Source organism: Myotis nattereri (genome assembly GCF_964212035.1).
Source record: "Myotis nattereri genome assembly, chromosome: 18".
In the NCBI taxonomy this organism is placed as follows: domain Eukaryota; kingdom Metazoa; phylum Chordata; class Mammalia; order Chiroptera; family Vespertilionidae; genus Myotis; species Myotis nattereri.
Genome location: NC_138093.1, coordinates 38,866,346 through 38,883,883, shown reverse-complemented (window position 1 = coordinate 38,883,883; position 17,538 = coordinate 38,866,346). Strand labels below are relative to the sequence as shown.

The 17,538-nt window shown below is 43.8% G+C and overlaps 1 protein-coding gene across 1 annotated transcript in view; it reads right to left on the bottom strand.

Annotated features, from left to right (window-relative positions):
- Positions 1–6,562: 6,562 nt before the first annotated feature.
- Positions 6,563–17,538, bottom strand: part of F5 (coagulation factor V) — a gene marked incomplete at its 5' end in the record, with an annotated part of 63,467 nt that continues 52,491 nt past the window's right edge. Inside the window, 6 exons of the mRNA XM_081112313.1 lie at positions 6,563–8,240; positions 10,476–10,658; positions 13,631–13,782; positions 14,273–14,417; positions 16,559–16,714; positions 17,419–17,519. Of these exons, the coding sequence (XP_080968439.1) occupies positions 8,094–8,240; positions 10,476–10,658; positions 13,631–13,782; positions 14,273–14,417; positions 16,559–16,714; positions 17,419–17,519 (884 nt within the window). The 3' untranslated portion in view covers positions 6,563–8,093. The remainder of the gene's footprint in view (positions 8,241–10,475; positions 10,659–13,630; positions 13,783–14,272; positions 14,418–16,558; positions 16,715–17,418; positions 17,520–17,538) is intronic.

The window sequence follows — 17,538 nt, the reverse complement described above, 5'->3', positions numbered from 1 at the left end:
AGGGAACCCTAGTACACTGCTGCTGGGAATGCAGACTGGTGCAGCCACTGTGGAAAAACAGTATGGAGTTTTCTCAAAAAATTAAAAATGGAACTCCTATTTGACCAGCAATTCCACTTCTAGGACTATATTCTAAGAAACCCGCAACATCCATCAGAAAGAATATATGAATCCCTATATTCATAGCAATACTATTTACAATAGCTAAGATTTGGAAACAGCCCAAGTGCCCATCAGCAGATGAGTAGAAAGAGTGTTTTTTAAAGCGTGGTTTTAGATTTAAGTAGGCCAGCACTTTAAAAGGGGGCTAAGATGTGTCTTGTAGGCAATAAAAAAACACACACAACACAATACTTTTAAAGAAATTCTCTTAATAAGAAAAAGAGAGAAAAAAACCGTGCATCTTGTGAGTATTAAGAAAGTACAGTAAGTGAAGTGTTAGGGAAAAGGGTGTGTGATGGAGAGGAGAATGGGGAGATGTAGTTAAATATAAACCTGGTTTTATTGGCAAAGCTTTAATCTTGATAAATGCCATCTTCTTAAAGCAAACACCTTGTCCATGAAGCTTATAGCATTATTTGTGTTTCAAAATCCAGGCTAGAGTCCAAACGATTTCAAATTCTGGGGAAACTATTTGTTTAGAGTCTATTGTACTGAGTGTTAACATGACGACAAACCATAAAATATTAAGGAGCTAACTGTTAAGAAGAAATTAATATGTAATTGCTTAACCCAGGCCTTAATACGTAGATATTTGTAGATAAGTCTATTATTCCTTGAGGACTCTTCACTTGCCAGGCACTTCTCTGCAGTACATAGACTTCTTTTGCTATAAATGAGTAATGATGAATATTTGTTTAACTGAATTGAAAGATACCAAACATGCTATATTCATTTTCAGGAAAGAGGATGATTTGAAATGATTCATCTTTACACAATGAAATAAATCCTACATAATAAAAGGCTAGTATGAAAATTGTCCCCTCGACTGGGAGTTGGCTGGGATTTTGACCAGGGGGCGGGGCCAGTGGGCCAACCGCCTGAGGCCCCTGCCCCCGGCCAGCCCAGCCCAATCAGCCCTGATCAGGGCAGCTGGGGCCGAACCCCACCTGTGCATGAATTTGTGCACCGTGCCTCTAGTTGTAAATAAGAATCAAAATATGTCTGTATGCACAATGTTTGGTGTTGATGTGTTTCATATGAATATTCTTCTGAGAGCTGGATTATGGTCTTCTATTACCAAACTGGAATGTTGTTTTACTCTACAATTAAAGGCAAAAATTAGGTGAATGGAAATGATTTTCTCAATTTACATTTTTTTCTCCTGTGCTGAGCCAGCACAGCCATGGGTGAACCTGAGAGGGGGTGAAGAAGGATTTAGAAAAGACAGACAAGAGAATAAAACTGGGTCTAGGTGGGATGCTGCCCTCTCTGATGGAGAGGCAGTGCCATGGCCTGCAAGCTGAGTCTTTATTTTATAGCCAGATTCCACTAGGCAAAATAAGGGCTTGGTCAATATGTTTACAACGTTCTCATGGGTTTCAAATCTACTCAATTACATGCACCTGATCAAGCTTTGTTTACTTGCTACACCTCCCGTAGCCTGCATCACTAAGCCACGTGGGACCACAGGTACGGACCATAAGGTCAAGCTTACAACTATAGCCTTTGGCTATAATTGTGCTGGGGCTTTGCCACGAGAGGATTGTACCCTCTCATTAGTCCCAGGCTTGAACCTGTCCAAACGCTGTGGCCGCTCTCCACATTCTCCCATGAACTGTTCTGAAACATTTGCCTTTACTACAAATTGTTCTTCCTTTTTATTTTTTTAAATTTTATTTTATTGTTTAAAGTATTACAAATAGTAGTACATATGTCTCCTTTTTTCCCAGTTGACCTTCCTTAATGGAATCTGGTGTAAGAGTGTAACACCGTTGCACAAATTCAGTTGTTATATTTTGCAAAGTAGACAATCTTGAGCTCTCTGGTATGGAATGGCTATCAAAATTAGGACATAGAGAAAATAGTTATGATATGAGCTGTTGTCTGAAGGAAAACGATTTTCCTTTAGAAACTATAAAATTTGCCTTTGGCTTAAGGCAGATCAGCAGAGAGCCACGCACTTGGACCATACAGCATGGCCTCCCAGGTCTTGTTGTTATTGAGCTGCGCTCTGCTGAGAATCCTGAGGTGCGCAGGAAACAGCATTTTTGAACCTGCTCTTGCTCAGACGCTCTGCACTGCATAGTGGCCCCTTTTGTGGACTCCTGGGAGGGATTTATTTTTAATTTCAGTTTCAAGAAATGTGCCTCTTTTGAATGTATTTTTGGGGACATGCTATTGTATAACTAACATGCTTTTTCTTTTTGCATCTGCTATTAAAAAACACCACTTCCTGCTAAACCCAAGCCCATAGCAAGGTGACTGGCACAATTATATCATTCTCTTTCTTGCTTCCTTGTGTATGTGCCTAGCTCTCTCACTGCTTTCTCTCCTACTCCTAACATATGTTATCTAGTAGTACTTATGTTTTCTTTTAAGCAACTTTAAATCTTTTGAGGGAATAAGATGAAACAAACATGTAGATTTGTCTATATATCTATCTATCCATATATATAGATAGATATAGATATAGATATAGATATAGATAGATATAGATATAGATATAGATATAGATATAGATATAGATATAGATATAGATATAGATAGATAGAGGCCTGGTGCATGAATTCGTGCACAGGTGGGGTCCCTCAGCCTAGCTGATGATGGGGGCTGATCAGGGACAGCTGGCTGGGGGGAGGACCCACGGGAGGTTGGCTATGGGAGCGCACTGACCACCAGGGGGCAGCTCCTGCATTGAGCATCTGCCCCCTGGTGGTCAGTGTGCATCATAGCGACCAGTTGACTGATCAGTTGTTCAGTCACTTAGACTTTTATATATATAGCTATATATAGATATATCCTATATAATAAAGAGCTAATATGCAAATGGTCATCACACTCTCACATTGTCACACCCTCATGCTATCACATCGTAACTGCTTAGACACTCAACACTGGGGAGAGAGGAATGGGGACCAGCCAGGCTGTGGCCTGGGAGAGGGACAAGCCGCACACCCTGCGGTCCTGGGCACCAGCGACTGCCGCTGCGGCCCAGGCAAAGCTGCCTGCCATGGTCCCCTGTGGCTGTGGCCGGCCCAGGCGAAGCAGGCCCAGTCCTGGGTGCCTGCGGCCAGCCAGAGGGAGGGAAACCTGGTTCCTGGGTGCCTGCGACTGGCTGGAGGAGGGAATCCTGGGTCCAGGTGCGGGGCGAGGCAGAGGCAGTTAGAGATGATCAGGCCAGCAGGGAAGCACTTAGGGGCAATCAGGCCAGTAGGGGAGCAGTTAGGTGTGATCAGGCAGGCAGGCAGAGGGGTTAGGGGTGATTAGGCAGGCAGGCAGGCAGATGAACAGTTAGGAGACAGCGGTCCTGGATTGGGAGAGGCAGTCTGACATCCCCTGAGAGGTCCTGGATTGGAGAGGGTGCAGGCCGGGCTGAGGGTCCCACCCACCCCCATGCATGAATTTTGTGCACCGGGACTCTAGTATATCTATAATTGTGATGTGTTAATGTTTTGCTAAGAGCATGGTGCATTCTAATTACTTTGCCACCCAAAGAAGTAGGAGAACCTTTGCTTTGAATGTTAGCTACTAAGAGGGCAGAGAAGATTCTTTGTAATAACCTGACTATATCAAACCATGCTCTTATCACCAGCTAGAAATTTTTAAAGACCTATATGGTGCATTGTAGAAAAGTCCCATCTTCACAGTCTACGTGTGAATCTAGACAGTACTACAATCTAGCATGCTGACCATTCCTTCCCATTTAGACTCTAGCAACTTATCTACTCTCTGTTTTTGTTTGTTTGTTTGTTTTTTATTGATTTCAGAGAGGAAGGGAAGAGGGAGAGCTAGAGCGAGATAGAAACATCAGTGATGAGAGAGAATCCTTGATCAGCTGCCTCCTACAGGCCTACACTGGGGATCGAGCCTGCAACCTGGGAATGTGCCCTGACCAGCAATCGAACCATTACCTCCTCTCTGGTTCATAGGTTGATGCTCAACCACTGAGCCATACCGGCTGGGCCTACTTCTCCCTGTTTTAAGCCTCCTTAAACCAATTGGAAAACAATTAAATTTTCTCGTTGAGTAAATTTCTACCTAATACTGTTTTACGTTATCCAGTTTGTCTGTGAATAATTACAATAATTTCTGGATCACATTCTAGCACTGTGAACTCAGGATGTAATGTTAATGTCTGCATCTACTGTTAAAAAATTTCCAGCCTCTACCGCAGAGAAAACATAACTAGGTCAGTTAAACCCACTGAAGAAAGTCAATGCAACTGTGCAATTCTTTGTTTAGCCTGGATAATTAAAGCCTGACCTCAGTGTGAAAGGCTCCGAACTCTGGCTGGGTGTGCAGTTCAATCAGACTCTCCCCCTAGAGAGAAAAGCATGGAATTACAGGTAGAAAATAGAGCAGCTATAAAAAGCAGTGATGATGGCCCCAGCCAGTTCAGCTCAGTGGACAGAGCATTGGCCTGCGGACTGAAGGGTCCTGGGTTTGATTCCGGTCAAGGGCACATGCCTGGGTTGTGGGCTTGATCTCCAGTAGGGGGCGTGCAGGAGGCAGCCAATCAGTGATTCTCTCTCATCATTGATGTTTCTATCTCTCTCTCCCTCGTCCTTCCTCTCTGAAATCAATACAAATACCTAAAAAAATTAACGATGATTGCACAGAAGTGTCAACGTGCCTAACACCACCGAGCTGTACACTGGTAAAACTTGCCATTTCAACCATTTTTGTTATGTATATTTTACCACAATTTAAAAAAGTATGAGTGGTGTAAAAAGAGGTGTTGAATACAGCAGAAATGAATAACAATTGTTCATAATAATGAATGCGGTTATATTGATTTTATAGTATGCCTCTTTATACCATTGTTATTAATCATGTTAACATTAGTAATAATTAGTACCTATATAGCAGTTACTGTGTGCCAAGGACTATTCTAAGCACCACATAGAAATGTAGCTTTTGTCACTGTCTCCTCAGAAAATGAAAGTTTTACACCATCTGTCACATCTGTGGAATCATTGCCAGATTCCAGACTTTCCGAAAGCCTCTCAGTCAACAAGGAGGAACAGCTGCTAGAAGGCAGTTGAGATCAACAGGACAGGTAAACCCATTACCAAATTTCTTGCCAAAAAAAGCAGGTGAATGTATGAAAGTATCCGTACATCATTCTTGAGACATTGAGAAACTGCTCCTAAATGTAAAATATGAACGTGCAGATGAATTTGAGGTGGCTCAGATGTGAGCAAGTGGGAAAACACAACAAAATAGAATGATCACATCAGCACTCTAAGATCTTGTCATTGTCCAGATATACCTGTGTGAGTGTCTCATATCTCAATTAGCCAGTTTCCCACACGGGACACACTTTTACCCGCTTTCTCCCTGCTCCATTCCCTCTGAGCAGCATGTCCGGTCCTCTCAACCTGAGCGAGCCAGTGTGCATCCATCACATTATCAATATATCTCCCTTTCAGCCTGGTCTCCACCGTCTGTCATTCACAGTTTGCAGATTAGGGACACGTTTTGTATCTGTATGTTTCTCTTACCTCACCGTCAGATCCCCGGGTCCTTCCAGGTAGCTGTTGTTTTTATTTCTTTTGACTTTGCAAACAGACTGGACTTACGGGCATGGTGTGGGGATGGGAGGTGGAGGCATATAGGTGGGTACCGCCTCCACAGTGTCAGATTGTGGACCAAGGGAGTCGGGAGTAGGGGTAGGTATGTCAGGGAAAGCTTATAGGGACCTGACTCTAAGTATAAAGCTCTTCTACTTCTCTGGTCTTCATTGACCTTTATCCCAGTCCGTTCTTTGGGGTTCTGCCAAGATCACCTTAATATATGCCCAATGTGTTCAAGGTCTGGGTCAAATCAACTTTTCCAAAAGTTTCCACAGGCTGACTCCATCCTCCCGGGGTTACTTCTTTGATTGACTTTTTATCACTGACTCCTCAGGGTGAAACCTTCCTACAGTCTGTGTTTGCTTCCTAAGCTTGTATTCTCTATCCAACCAACTAGGTAACAAGTGTTTGAAGAGCCAGAGTGGTGTGTTGTATTTTTGTTTTATTTTCTCCCCCACAATGCCCACCATAGTGCTTTGTTGAGTTTGCCCAAATGGTTCTGAACTCAAAAGATAGTGATTATTCAGTTATTCTAAAAAGTGTCACCAAGTTTTTAATTTCTCTTAACAACTTGAAAAAATCCCGGAGAACTAATGCCGTGTTTCCTCTGACCCTGTGTATCTATGATCCGCTCATAGCCTCTCTTTCCCGACTCCTCATTTCCAGTGACGAATAACGCTCAGGTTGTATCTGTTTGTTTCTTTTTCCAAGTCGTGAGGCCACTGTGAGTCACTAATTTCTTTCCCATAGCAACCAGTTATTACATAACAAAGAGTGGAGGATACGGCACAAGTTGTAATTTCATCTTCATGACTTCAAAGAGAGGAATAAAAATACATGGTTTTATTTCAAAATAAAAGCGGTTTTAACATTTCTACACAGATCAGATGTAACCCAAACATTTTATCCATCTCCAAAGTGATTTTCATATCAATTAATAATTCATATTAATATTCATGTCGACCTGTCTGGGGAGGATGAATCATAATCGTTATCATGATCATTTCCATTTCATGGAACAGAAACCAGACTGAAGGAGAGGCTGGGAGTCTGCTCATCTTGTTTCCAGGTTCACCTCTGACTCGAACTAGCCGTGGCCCCAGGCAGGTGGTTGAAACGTCGTGGCCCTTTCTCTTCATGCAGTGGGTAATGAGGCTGGATCTCCGCTCCATTCTCGTCTCTCCCCTTACTGCTACTCGGCCTGATTTCCTTGCCTCTATTATACCTTGGTAGATAAGAAGAGATCCCGCCCATTTCTACAGTAGAGGGACCTCTTGTAAATTGCAAATGTCGGACTCATTGATAAAAAATTATTAAGAACTTCAAGAGAGTGACCCCAGAGCATTAAGTTGGCCAGGGGCCCAGACTGACTGGCATCGCTGCACTGGGCCAGTGGGTACCAGCTGTCCCTTAGGTGAGCCTATGTTTGAAACAGTGCCACGTAATGTCAGCTGGAACGAAGCCAAAGTTCCGAGTTCTATGTTTAATGACCCCTAATGCCGAACATCCGCATTGTGCCATCAGCTCAAGGGAGAGCAGGTCAGATTCATAGGCCAACGGGGCTGCTGAGAAGATGCTTACTTGCGTTTTCCTCATGGGGGTCAGAACAACCACTGTCCTGTGGGTACGACAGGACATTTGAGGCTTTCTTCGTTCACACGATAAGATTGCTTTTCTCTCCACTGTCCAAAAGTCAACATTAAAAATCCTCATTTGTTTCCTTTACTCTTAAATCAGTGTGTGTGTGTTTTAAAATATATTTTTATGGATTTCAGAGAAGAATGGAGAGGGAGGGAGGGATAGAAACATCAATGATGAGAGAGAATCATTGATTGGCTGCCTCCTGCACCAACCCCACTGCGGGGTTGAGCCCGCAACCCAGGCATGATGGGGAATCGAGCCATGACTTCCTGGTTCATAGGTCCATGTTCAACAACTGAGCCACGCTGGGTGGGCCATAGTGTAAGTTTTTTAAAGAAAAATGTAGGAGTGACAGCTACCCAGGTATGGTTTTAAACATTAATATCTCTTTTATTAATATGTTCAGGGTTTAAAAGAACTATGGTGAAGCATGTTAACTACTTGGATAGAGTATTACTTTATAGAGCAAATTTAATCATTGTGAAAGATAAGCCATTTTCATGTTGGTTCTTGTTATTTTCCCATTTACATTCAAATTAATGCAAAAATACCAGCTATATCTCAATTAATTGTAGCCAGGAGTTACATTATAAAAATTTCACATATAAAATTTTATTCTCTAATAGAGAATTTAACATAGCTATAAAATACATTGCCCACTCTAAGTGGCTTGATACATTTAAGAGTCCTTCCTGTCTCTCTGAATATTCAATTCTAGTAAATATCACAGCCGAAGAGCTCCAGGCGAAGGGCAATACTTTGATTCCACGTTTTCGGAATGATACGGATAAACCTGGAAATGATTGGAGGGTTGAAAAAGTTCTTCACATGCCCTTTGATATTACTATTTCCTTCAAAAATCTGAAAGCAAAAGATGAGAAAATCCTTAATGGTAGTATAATGAGTACACAAATCTTACAGTTAATTTTAAAATTATTTTTGTTCAAACCGAAGGTATCCAAGAACACAGACAACATTAACACAGAGATGACCCTCAATGAAATCCCGCTCCAGACAGGCCTCATTAGGAATTCCGCCTCCCCGGTGATCTGAGTTGAAGTAAGGGAAGAGTAAACATTTGATCGGTGTATGGGCAGCTACAAGCCCAGCTCTGCCCTCAGGCCTTTTGCCGCTGAGTGACTTGGAGCCAGTTACTTAAGTTTTCTGATTCTCAATTCCTCATTGGCAAAATGGGGATAATAAAAGTTTACCTTATGGAAGTTGTAAGAATTAACAAAAGTCTGTAAACATATAACAAGTACCTAGTACGTGACAGACAGTGAGTGGCACCAATACATGGTTAGCTCTTACCAATCTACACTAATAAAAGAGAAAAATGGTAATTGGCATATGGCGCTACCCTTTTCATTGGCTAATCAGGGCTATATGCAAATTAACTGCCAATTAAGATTGGCAGTTAACTGCCAACTAAGATTGGCAGTTAACTGCCAACAAGATGGCGGTTAATTTGCATATGTAGGCACAATGCAGGGAGACGAAAGGGAAAGCAGGAAGAAGCCCCCTGCCATTGACAGTGATCGGAAACCCAGGGGGGAGCTAAGAGCTGGGGGGCAGGGCAAAGGTGGCCCCAGGGCCGCCTTTGCCCTGCCCCCCAGCCATGATGGGAGAATCAGGTGCCTTTTCCGCCCTGGCCAGTGATAGCAGGAAGTAGGGGTGGAGCCAGCAATGGGAGCTGGGCACGGTCGAAGCTGGCAGTCCCAGGAGCTATGGGTCCCTTGCCTGGGCCTAAAGCAAAGCCCATGATCGCGGGGCCGCTGCAGCTGCGGGTCCCCGCTGCCCGGGCCGGACGCCTAGGCCAGAGGCCTTAGGCCTGGGCAGGGGCGGAGCCTGCAACCGCGGGGAGCTGGGGGTCCCCTGTCCAGGCCTGACACCTCTGTCAGAGGCGTCAGGCCTGGGCAAGGGGCCGATCCTGCGATTGGAGGGTGATGGGGGTCAATGCCTGAGGGCTCCCAGTATGTGAGAGGGGGTAGGCTGGGCTGAGGGACACTCCCCCCCCCCCACCCAGTGCACGAATTTCGTGCACCGGGCCCCTAGTATTTAAAATAAAATGCAACCATGCGTCTATAGTCCTCCTTTTTGGATATACCCTATAGTTTCAGCTAAACTGTGTCCCTGCTCCGTTTTTTTGTTGTTGTTGTTTTGTTTTTGTTTTTTGTTTTTTTTTTTTTTTTGCTTGTTTTTTTGCATCCCCAGCAAGTTCCCCATGATTCACACACAGCAGAAGCTAACCCACGGTTTGTTTCTGACAATGATGCTTTTCCTGCCAGGAGGACATCCTGGTACAGTGAGAAATAAACCAAACCAAATCAGAGAAACAGCCAACCCAGGCACTGGTTACTTATGGCCATGGGTGTGTGATCAGTCATGAACAACAAGCATATTCAAGGCAATGCTAATGCAGTGGTAGAGTTTCTGGACCCCTCTATGGACTGCATGTTTGTGTCCTCCCAAAATTCATATATAAACTTTGATACTTTATATAAAACTAGAGGCTCGATGCACGAAATTCATGCAAGAGTAGGCCTTTGCAGCCTTGGCAGCTGTAGCCCTGGCTTGGTCCGGAAGGACATCTGGTCTAATTAGCATATTATGCTTTTATTATTATAGATAAGTGAGGTAGTATTAGGAGTTGGGGCCTTTGGAAGGTAACTAGGATTAAATTAAATGGAATTAATACACATAATGAAGGGGGGAGGAGACCTGGGAGCTCTCTCTGCGTGGGCTCAACAAGGCAGGCCACGTGAGGACATAACAGGAAGAGGCTCTTACCAGAACCCAACAGGGCCCACACCCTGATTGGGACCCAACCTCCAGGAGTGTGGGAAATAAGTGTTTAAGTCAACAGCAGCCCAAGCTCCAGCTCCGTCTCTCTCGATCAGGGGGCTCAGTCAAAGCAGGAGGCAATGTGCATGGTCCCTGTCCCAAGACCAGTTACCTGCAGAGCTAGGGTTTAGAGAGGGGACCTGCCAGCATGTATTTGTCCAATGCAGAGAGCTATCTGCAAATGCAAGGTACCATTCTCATCACAGCACCGTTTTCTAACGGCTTCCTTTTTGCCCGGATACCACCCTGTACCTTGTCCACCATGGAGGATTTCTGCCTGTAAGGCTTCCATTCCACTCCCTGGTCACTGTAGTGGACGGCGAAGCTCTTCACGTACATTTCAGAGGAGAGGGACTTGCAGCCCTGCGTAACAATTGCAGTTATCTTCTTGATTTTGAGCAGATCGATTTGTAACCACTGCTTGTTGTTGTTTGCCTGTGAAGATGAGGAGAACACATGGGTAAGACAGATGCCAGAACCTTCGCTTTTTTTAGACCAAGTTACTCAGAAATGCCAGGGCTCCAAGGGTTTCTTTTCTGTCTCATCCCTTACGACTCCTCGAAGCCTTCCCTGTTCTGTTTGTTGCTACAACACGTATGCTAACTTCTTCCAGAGTCGTTCACACATATGCAATCATGATCTGGGTCCATCTTTGTGTCCCTTTGTCCCTGAAGACAGGGGCTGATGAGTTTCGTTTCTATGCACTTATCACAGAGCATTGCATACAGTTGGTGTTCATCAAATATTTGTTAAATAAACAAGTAAATTAAATTGACTTGGGAAAAATATTCAACCGATAAATTATATTTAAGTGTTATTCTGGTAAGCAAGTTGTTTTAAATGCTATGATGATATTACTGATTGCTGAAGGGTTACCTGGGAAAGAGGGAATAGTATCCTGTCTTTATTTTAGAAAAGCCCACTTTCCTTTCTGTTGTTAATGTCCAATAAGAGACATAGTCCAATTTCTTCTTTTCAGGTATTTCAAATACACTGAGAGACTTGATAAAGCTAGAGCTAGGGCTTGATATGCACAGTAATTGTCCTGCCTCTGGCCAAATAAAATGCCTAGATACATGCTTGGTGCTATGCATGTGGAGGAGGAGGATCAGAGGACAGATTGAGTTTTAGAGTAATCTGAGATGAATTTTCAATTCTGGGAGATTTATCAAGCCCCATAGTCTCATTTAGTTCTATCTGAAATAATGAAATAATATTGATATATTTGTCTTAACATCACTCATATGTGCATGCCTGTATACACATATGTATACACATGTACATGTATATAGTCATATACCTTATATATCTTTAGAGAAAATTAATTGGATTAAAAGTATTGTATTGGATGATTTTTATTAATTCTATTATACCCTTTAGTGGCATTTGGTGGTATTGTAGTGTCTTCAAACCAAGGTGGTATTAGTGAAGTAGAATATAGGTAGCTAGAGGGGTTTTCTAGGCATAACTTTTTTTTAGGCATAGAAGGGGTAGAGACCCTTCCAGCTGAATGCATGCTTATATATGTCTCGCTTAGATTTTCATTCTCTCTAAAGAGACCCTATAAACACATTTCATGCTAATAGGTTAAGCGAAACAAATAATTGTGACCTAGAATTCCAGATTTAAAATGACATTAAAAATTAAAATTAGCATTTCCTCTTTGGAGCCTTTATTATTTCACAAAGACTAAGAGCATATTGTATTCGGAGCAAGTATTTTTAAAAGGCTGGACCATGGAGGGTGGGGGACAAGGTTGAGCCATGAACAAATCTAAAGTGTCATCTGGGAAACACCTTTCTTTTTCTCTCTCCTTAACCGTTTACTCTTATTTTTATGATTTTTTAAAATTACATAAATGTAATGTGACATTATTAACTTTATTATTTTATCTTTTTGGGTCTCAATTCCCGCCTCTGCAGAATTGCAAAATGAGGTGTTTGGGTTGGAGGAAGGAGCACTGAGCTGCCTATGGGGAGAACGGGATTTCTGAGGAGAACAAGAAGTCTAAACAAAAGTATTTATTTCATCTCCTTTGTGTTGAGATTTGAAAGGAAAAATCCAGATCAGATGCTTGTTGTTCTAACATTCTGGTGACCCTCTGAAGGTCCAGACATGAGTTTCAAGGCCTAGATACTGGTTCCCCAAACTATCTGTACAGGGCCCAAGGTCTTCTAGTCACTCCACCACCGTCTCTGGTGACCTAATTTAAGGACAGGAGGTGGCAATCCCTAGCAAGTCCAGGGGATTGCAGTGGGCACCTTAAGGGAGGGTTAGGAGGAGAGAAAACAGGGAACTTGGATTAAATTGGTTGATGGGATTGTTCTAATTTCTGATGTCATTCTGATGTCTCAGGTCAGTTGAAGAGTGCAATAAAAGTGAGTCAGTTATTAAGTTACCCTAAAATTGTCACCTGAATTACTCTGTGGGTGATATCAGGGGCAATATAAAAGCTGTTTCTCCAACTTAGATCACTGTTTTACTTCCTGGTTTTGCCCCATTTTACTATGCGGCCAATTGTCTAAAGCAAGCATTTCAAATCGCAGCTGGTGGGCCGCATGCCTCGAGGCATGTGGCTTTTTTATTTTTTAAATTTTTTATTTTATTGGTTTTTTTACAGAGAGGGAGGGAGAGAGATAGAGAGTTGGAAACACCGATAAGAGAGAAACATCAATCAGCTGCCTCCTGCACATCTCCTACTGGGGATGTGCCCGCAACCCAGGTACATGCCCTTGACCGGAATCGAACCTGGGACCTTTCAGTCCGCAGGCTGACACTCTATCCACTGAGCCAAACCGGTTTCGGCGAGGCATGTGGCTTTGAGTTTGACATGCTTGGTCTAAAGGAATGTCACCAAGTTCTCAGAAAAATTGGAACAAAAGAATTTTAATGGCACTCCTAAGAAAATGAAAAATATTGCTAAATGGGGGCATGGTGGAGGAAAGGAAGAGAAGATGTTGGAAATCTACATCACTTAGTGCTAATGTAAGTTGCCTCAAAGAGGATTTGCAAACTACAGCCCAAGGCCAAATCTGACCTACCACCTGTTTTTGTAAATAAAGTTTTATTGGAACTCAGCCATGATAATGTTTATGGTTGCTTTCCCGCTCAACGAGAGATGAGTCGTTTTGACAGGAAATGTATGGCTCACAAAGCCCAGAATATTTATTACCTGGCCTTTGACCACCCCTGGCTAAATTAAGATTCGACGAAGAACTGCAAAGATGATGATAACTTCTCTGTGAGTCAGCGTTAGAGAGAAAGCTTGCAAGTCAACAGGTATGCTAGTCCTCAGGCCCAGGGTCACAACCTGCAGAAACAGGGTGTGCTGTCTGGCTTCCCAGGCCCCCCATGTTCCTTTGTTGGCTCCTGGAAGCTGAGAGAACTGTGTTAACAGGGATATTCACCTTGGCTTGCCAGGCATTCACCCGGCCCTGGGCATTCAGGCGGGCACGGGAGGGTTCCCAGTAATCTCCCCACCAGGACTTTTTAAACGAGGAAGCTGTGATTTGCGCGTCTTCTATCTTCCCACTTTCCAAACCCAGTGGGGTGGAGCATCCTGGTGAGAGGAAAGTAATGGGATTAGTATGCACCACCAGCGCTCCCTGTACCCCATTTTGTGTGCGGAGGAGGGAAGGAATACTGTTCCTCAGAGTGCCAGCAACAGCAGCCATCACAACAATCAACCGTGTGGATGAACAGAGCTGACTGTCCCATTTTAGGGAGTCAGCTTGACTCTACGAGCTGATCAAACTGCCGCTGACATCAGACACCACACGGGAGGAAAACAATGATTTATGGAGCTGGGGGTCAGGGCGGAGACCATGTCATCCAGGCGCTGCTCACAGCGATGGCACCCACCCCCTGCCCGGGAGAACCTGTGTCCCGCTGAGTCACCATGAGTGTTTACCTGAGTGGAACCTCTGCTTCCCAGAACGTTGCTTCAGGAGCCTACGTGATTGAAGAGAACTGAAAGCCCTTCCCCTTCTCCCGCACCTCCCGACCTGGACTCTCTGAGCGGTGGTAAGATAGTCATCTTGGTTCCTCACCATTAATCTCACAGCCTTGCAGCTCCAGGCGCAGGGCAGGTCTGTGGTAGAATCTGGTTGGATAGACCCTAATGTATCTTGCCACAATCGGTGGGTCAAACAGATTTTCTTTTATTGTAAAGGCATCGGAGTTGCCATCAAAATACTAGAGGAAAAGAGATAAGCTTAGTTATGCAAAAATTCTCTGTACAGTGATTTTATAGTAAAATGTTGGTGTAATTTCATATGATGATGTTAAATTTTCATGTGGCCAGAACTAAATCAATATGGTCTTAAAACATATTGAAGGATGCTTCCACTTTAGGAATATAGAACAGATGTACTTTTCCCGATTCCTCCTGTTAAGCACAACTAAAACCATGAGAACGCTCTGGAAGGGGGAGAGAAGGCAGACTGGCTAGAGTTCTAGGACCCTAGGAACAACATGGTCATGGGCTCCCTGGGTTCCTTTTAGCCCCACAGACCCCAGACTTGGAAGAGAAGAAGCCAGCAGCCAGGAAACACCAGTGAGCACAGACAGAAACAGCCCCAGCACAACCCTGCTTTCTCTAGCCTCAGAACCAAGAGAGGGCAGCCCAGCACGACAGAGCTCTTTTAGACAATCATTGCTCTCCGGCAAGCTCAGCTCCACAGAAACGACTATGGCCTCTCCTCATCCAACAGCAGCGAAGGCCAAGGGCGGAGCCTTGACCTCCACGGGCGTGAAACTTCGATGAGCCGCCTTTGTGCCCTCACTGGGGTGTGTCAGAAGGCCAGGTGGGGGCCAGCTCCTACCAAGGCTCCCACCGCTGCAGTGTCTGTGGAGAGCATCTCATCCCACCAGCAGCAAAGAGGAGGAGTCCCTGGCAGGTGGGCAACCTGGGCTGGACCCCCTGGCAGTAGGAGGCCGTGCCCCATGCGCTTCCCCTGCCAGAGCAGCATGAGAGATATCCAGCTGAAACAGAGGTAGGCGCAGACTAAGCAACCAAGTAAGCAAGACAGAAAAGAGAAATACGGTAGAAAGAGTAATGAGGCAAAGAGCCAGTTCTTTGAAAAGATGTTAAAAAAGGCAAATCTCTAACAAGACCAACAAAGCAGAAGGAGAAGAGATGCAAATGACCAGCACCAGACGTGAGCAGGCAGTCTCACCGCTGACCTTGCAGACGTCAGAAGGATGATAAGGGACGGACAAGCAACTCCAGACATGAATCTGGCAACTTAGAGGAAATGGATCCACTCATTGAAAAAACACTATTCCAACTCACCCAATAAAAAATAGATAATTTGAAAAGCCCGTAACTGCTGAAGAAATTTAATTTGTAATCTTAAAACTTCTGGAAGAGAAATCTCCAGGCCCACATGGTTTCACTGGTGAATTCTGCCAAATGGTTAAGGAACTAACACCAATTCTAGACAATCTTCTCCACAAAATAGGAAGAAAGAGCACGCTTCCCAATTTAGCTTGTGAAGCTAGAATTATTCTGATATCAAAACCAGAAAAGACAGTATGAAAAAATAAAACTACTACATACCAATATCTCTCATGAATCTAGATGTAGAATTCTTTAAGCTAGAGACTCTCACTGAAATCTATGTTCTCTCTCTGATACTGATTAGTAAGAGCCATCATTTAGGATTTTGCTTATCTATCCTAGAAATAGCTAAGTGATAATATAGAAAGTTAGTCATGGAGAATATAGAAAATTGGAAAAAAATTAGTAACATCAGAACTCTTGATGGCATATTTTTAACATGAGCCCCTTAAGCACCAGATCAGATAGATGCTCTACGCTGCTGTACACCATCTGCCAATCTGAAAAGTCCGGGTATTTCGTTTGATGATAAAATGATTTTTTTTAAAAAATATTTTATTGATTTTTTACAGAGAGGAAGGGAGAGAGATAGAGAGTTAGAAACACCGATGAAAGAGAAACATTGATCAGCAACCTCTTGCACACCTCCTACTGGGGATGTGCCCACAACCAAGGTACATGCCCTTGGCCGGAATCGAACCCAGGACCTTTCAGTCCGCAGGCCGACGCTTTATCCACTGAGCCAAATCGGTTAGGGCGATAAAATGATTTTTAAAAAGTTCTGTGGAGTTTTGAAATTTCAGAAGTCAGGCGTATCCCTTTAATTTGTAATGTACAGACCCATCATTTTACCACTTTCCTTCATTAGGCCCTAGAAAGCCCTCCGTGTTTCCAATGCCTAGAAAAGTGTTTTTACAAAAGCAGAGAGTCATGGTCACAGTCATAGTGACCATCGGGTGGGTCTGGAGCCTCTGAAAGCGACGTGCACACTGACCATCACGTTCCTTGTGCTGTTCCCTTGGAAAATCTGCCAGTTGGCCTGGTCGGAGCTGTAGGCCACGCGGAACTCGGTGGTGAAGTAGGACTTCAGGTAGTGTTTTGCACCTTGGGACTGGATGCCTGTGACTACGACTTCCCTTTGCATGTCCACCTGCAGCATAGCAAAGCCACTGAACAGAACTGTCCTTGTCCACAAGTCACACGCCTCCGTAATTCATTGAGCAACCAACCAGCTTTCTTCAGAACTGAAGAGCCAGCACCTCAGGTTTTACTTAGAAAACTAATAAAATGCAGTCTGTATTTGAGCACAGAGGACCTGAATCCCAGCTCAACCACTAACAAGCTGTGCTTGACGCTGAGAAGTTAGTTAACCCCTCTGTGTCTCAAGTTTTTTCATCTGGAAGATGGGATATTATTAGAACCAATCTCAGAGGGTTCATTTTAAGGACGTTATCTATTTAGAATATTACCTGGCACCTAGTAATTGCTATTTCCCCTAACAACATTGCAAAGAAGCAACAAGAAGAAGTTATTAAATCAGTGTCACTTTTACTATTACAACTAAAGGCCCAGTGCACGAAATTTGTGCACGGGTAGGGTCCCTAGACCTGGCTGGCGATCAGGGACAATCGGGGTCGATCGGGGCCTTCTGGCTGTTGGCCAGGGCCTTCCTTCCCTGGCTGCCGGCTGCTGGCCTGGGCCTTCCTTCATTCTGCACCTCCCCCTTGTGGTCAGCACATGTCATAACGAGCAATTGAACTGTCGGTTTTTCAGTTGAACTCCCGAGGGGACAATTTGCATATTAAGCTTTTATGTATATAGATAGCAGTAAATCTTATCAGATTAATGTCATACCTGGATCCAAGGTTTAGAGTCAAATTCCGAAGTTTTTTCTGTCATCCATGCATTATATGATCCACCATTGTTTAATCTTGCTAATTTGGGCTCCCAGTAACCTAAATCCAAAGGAAGAAA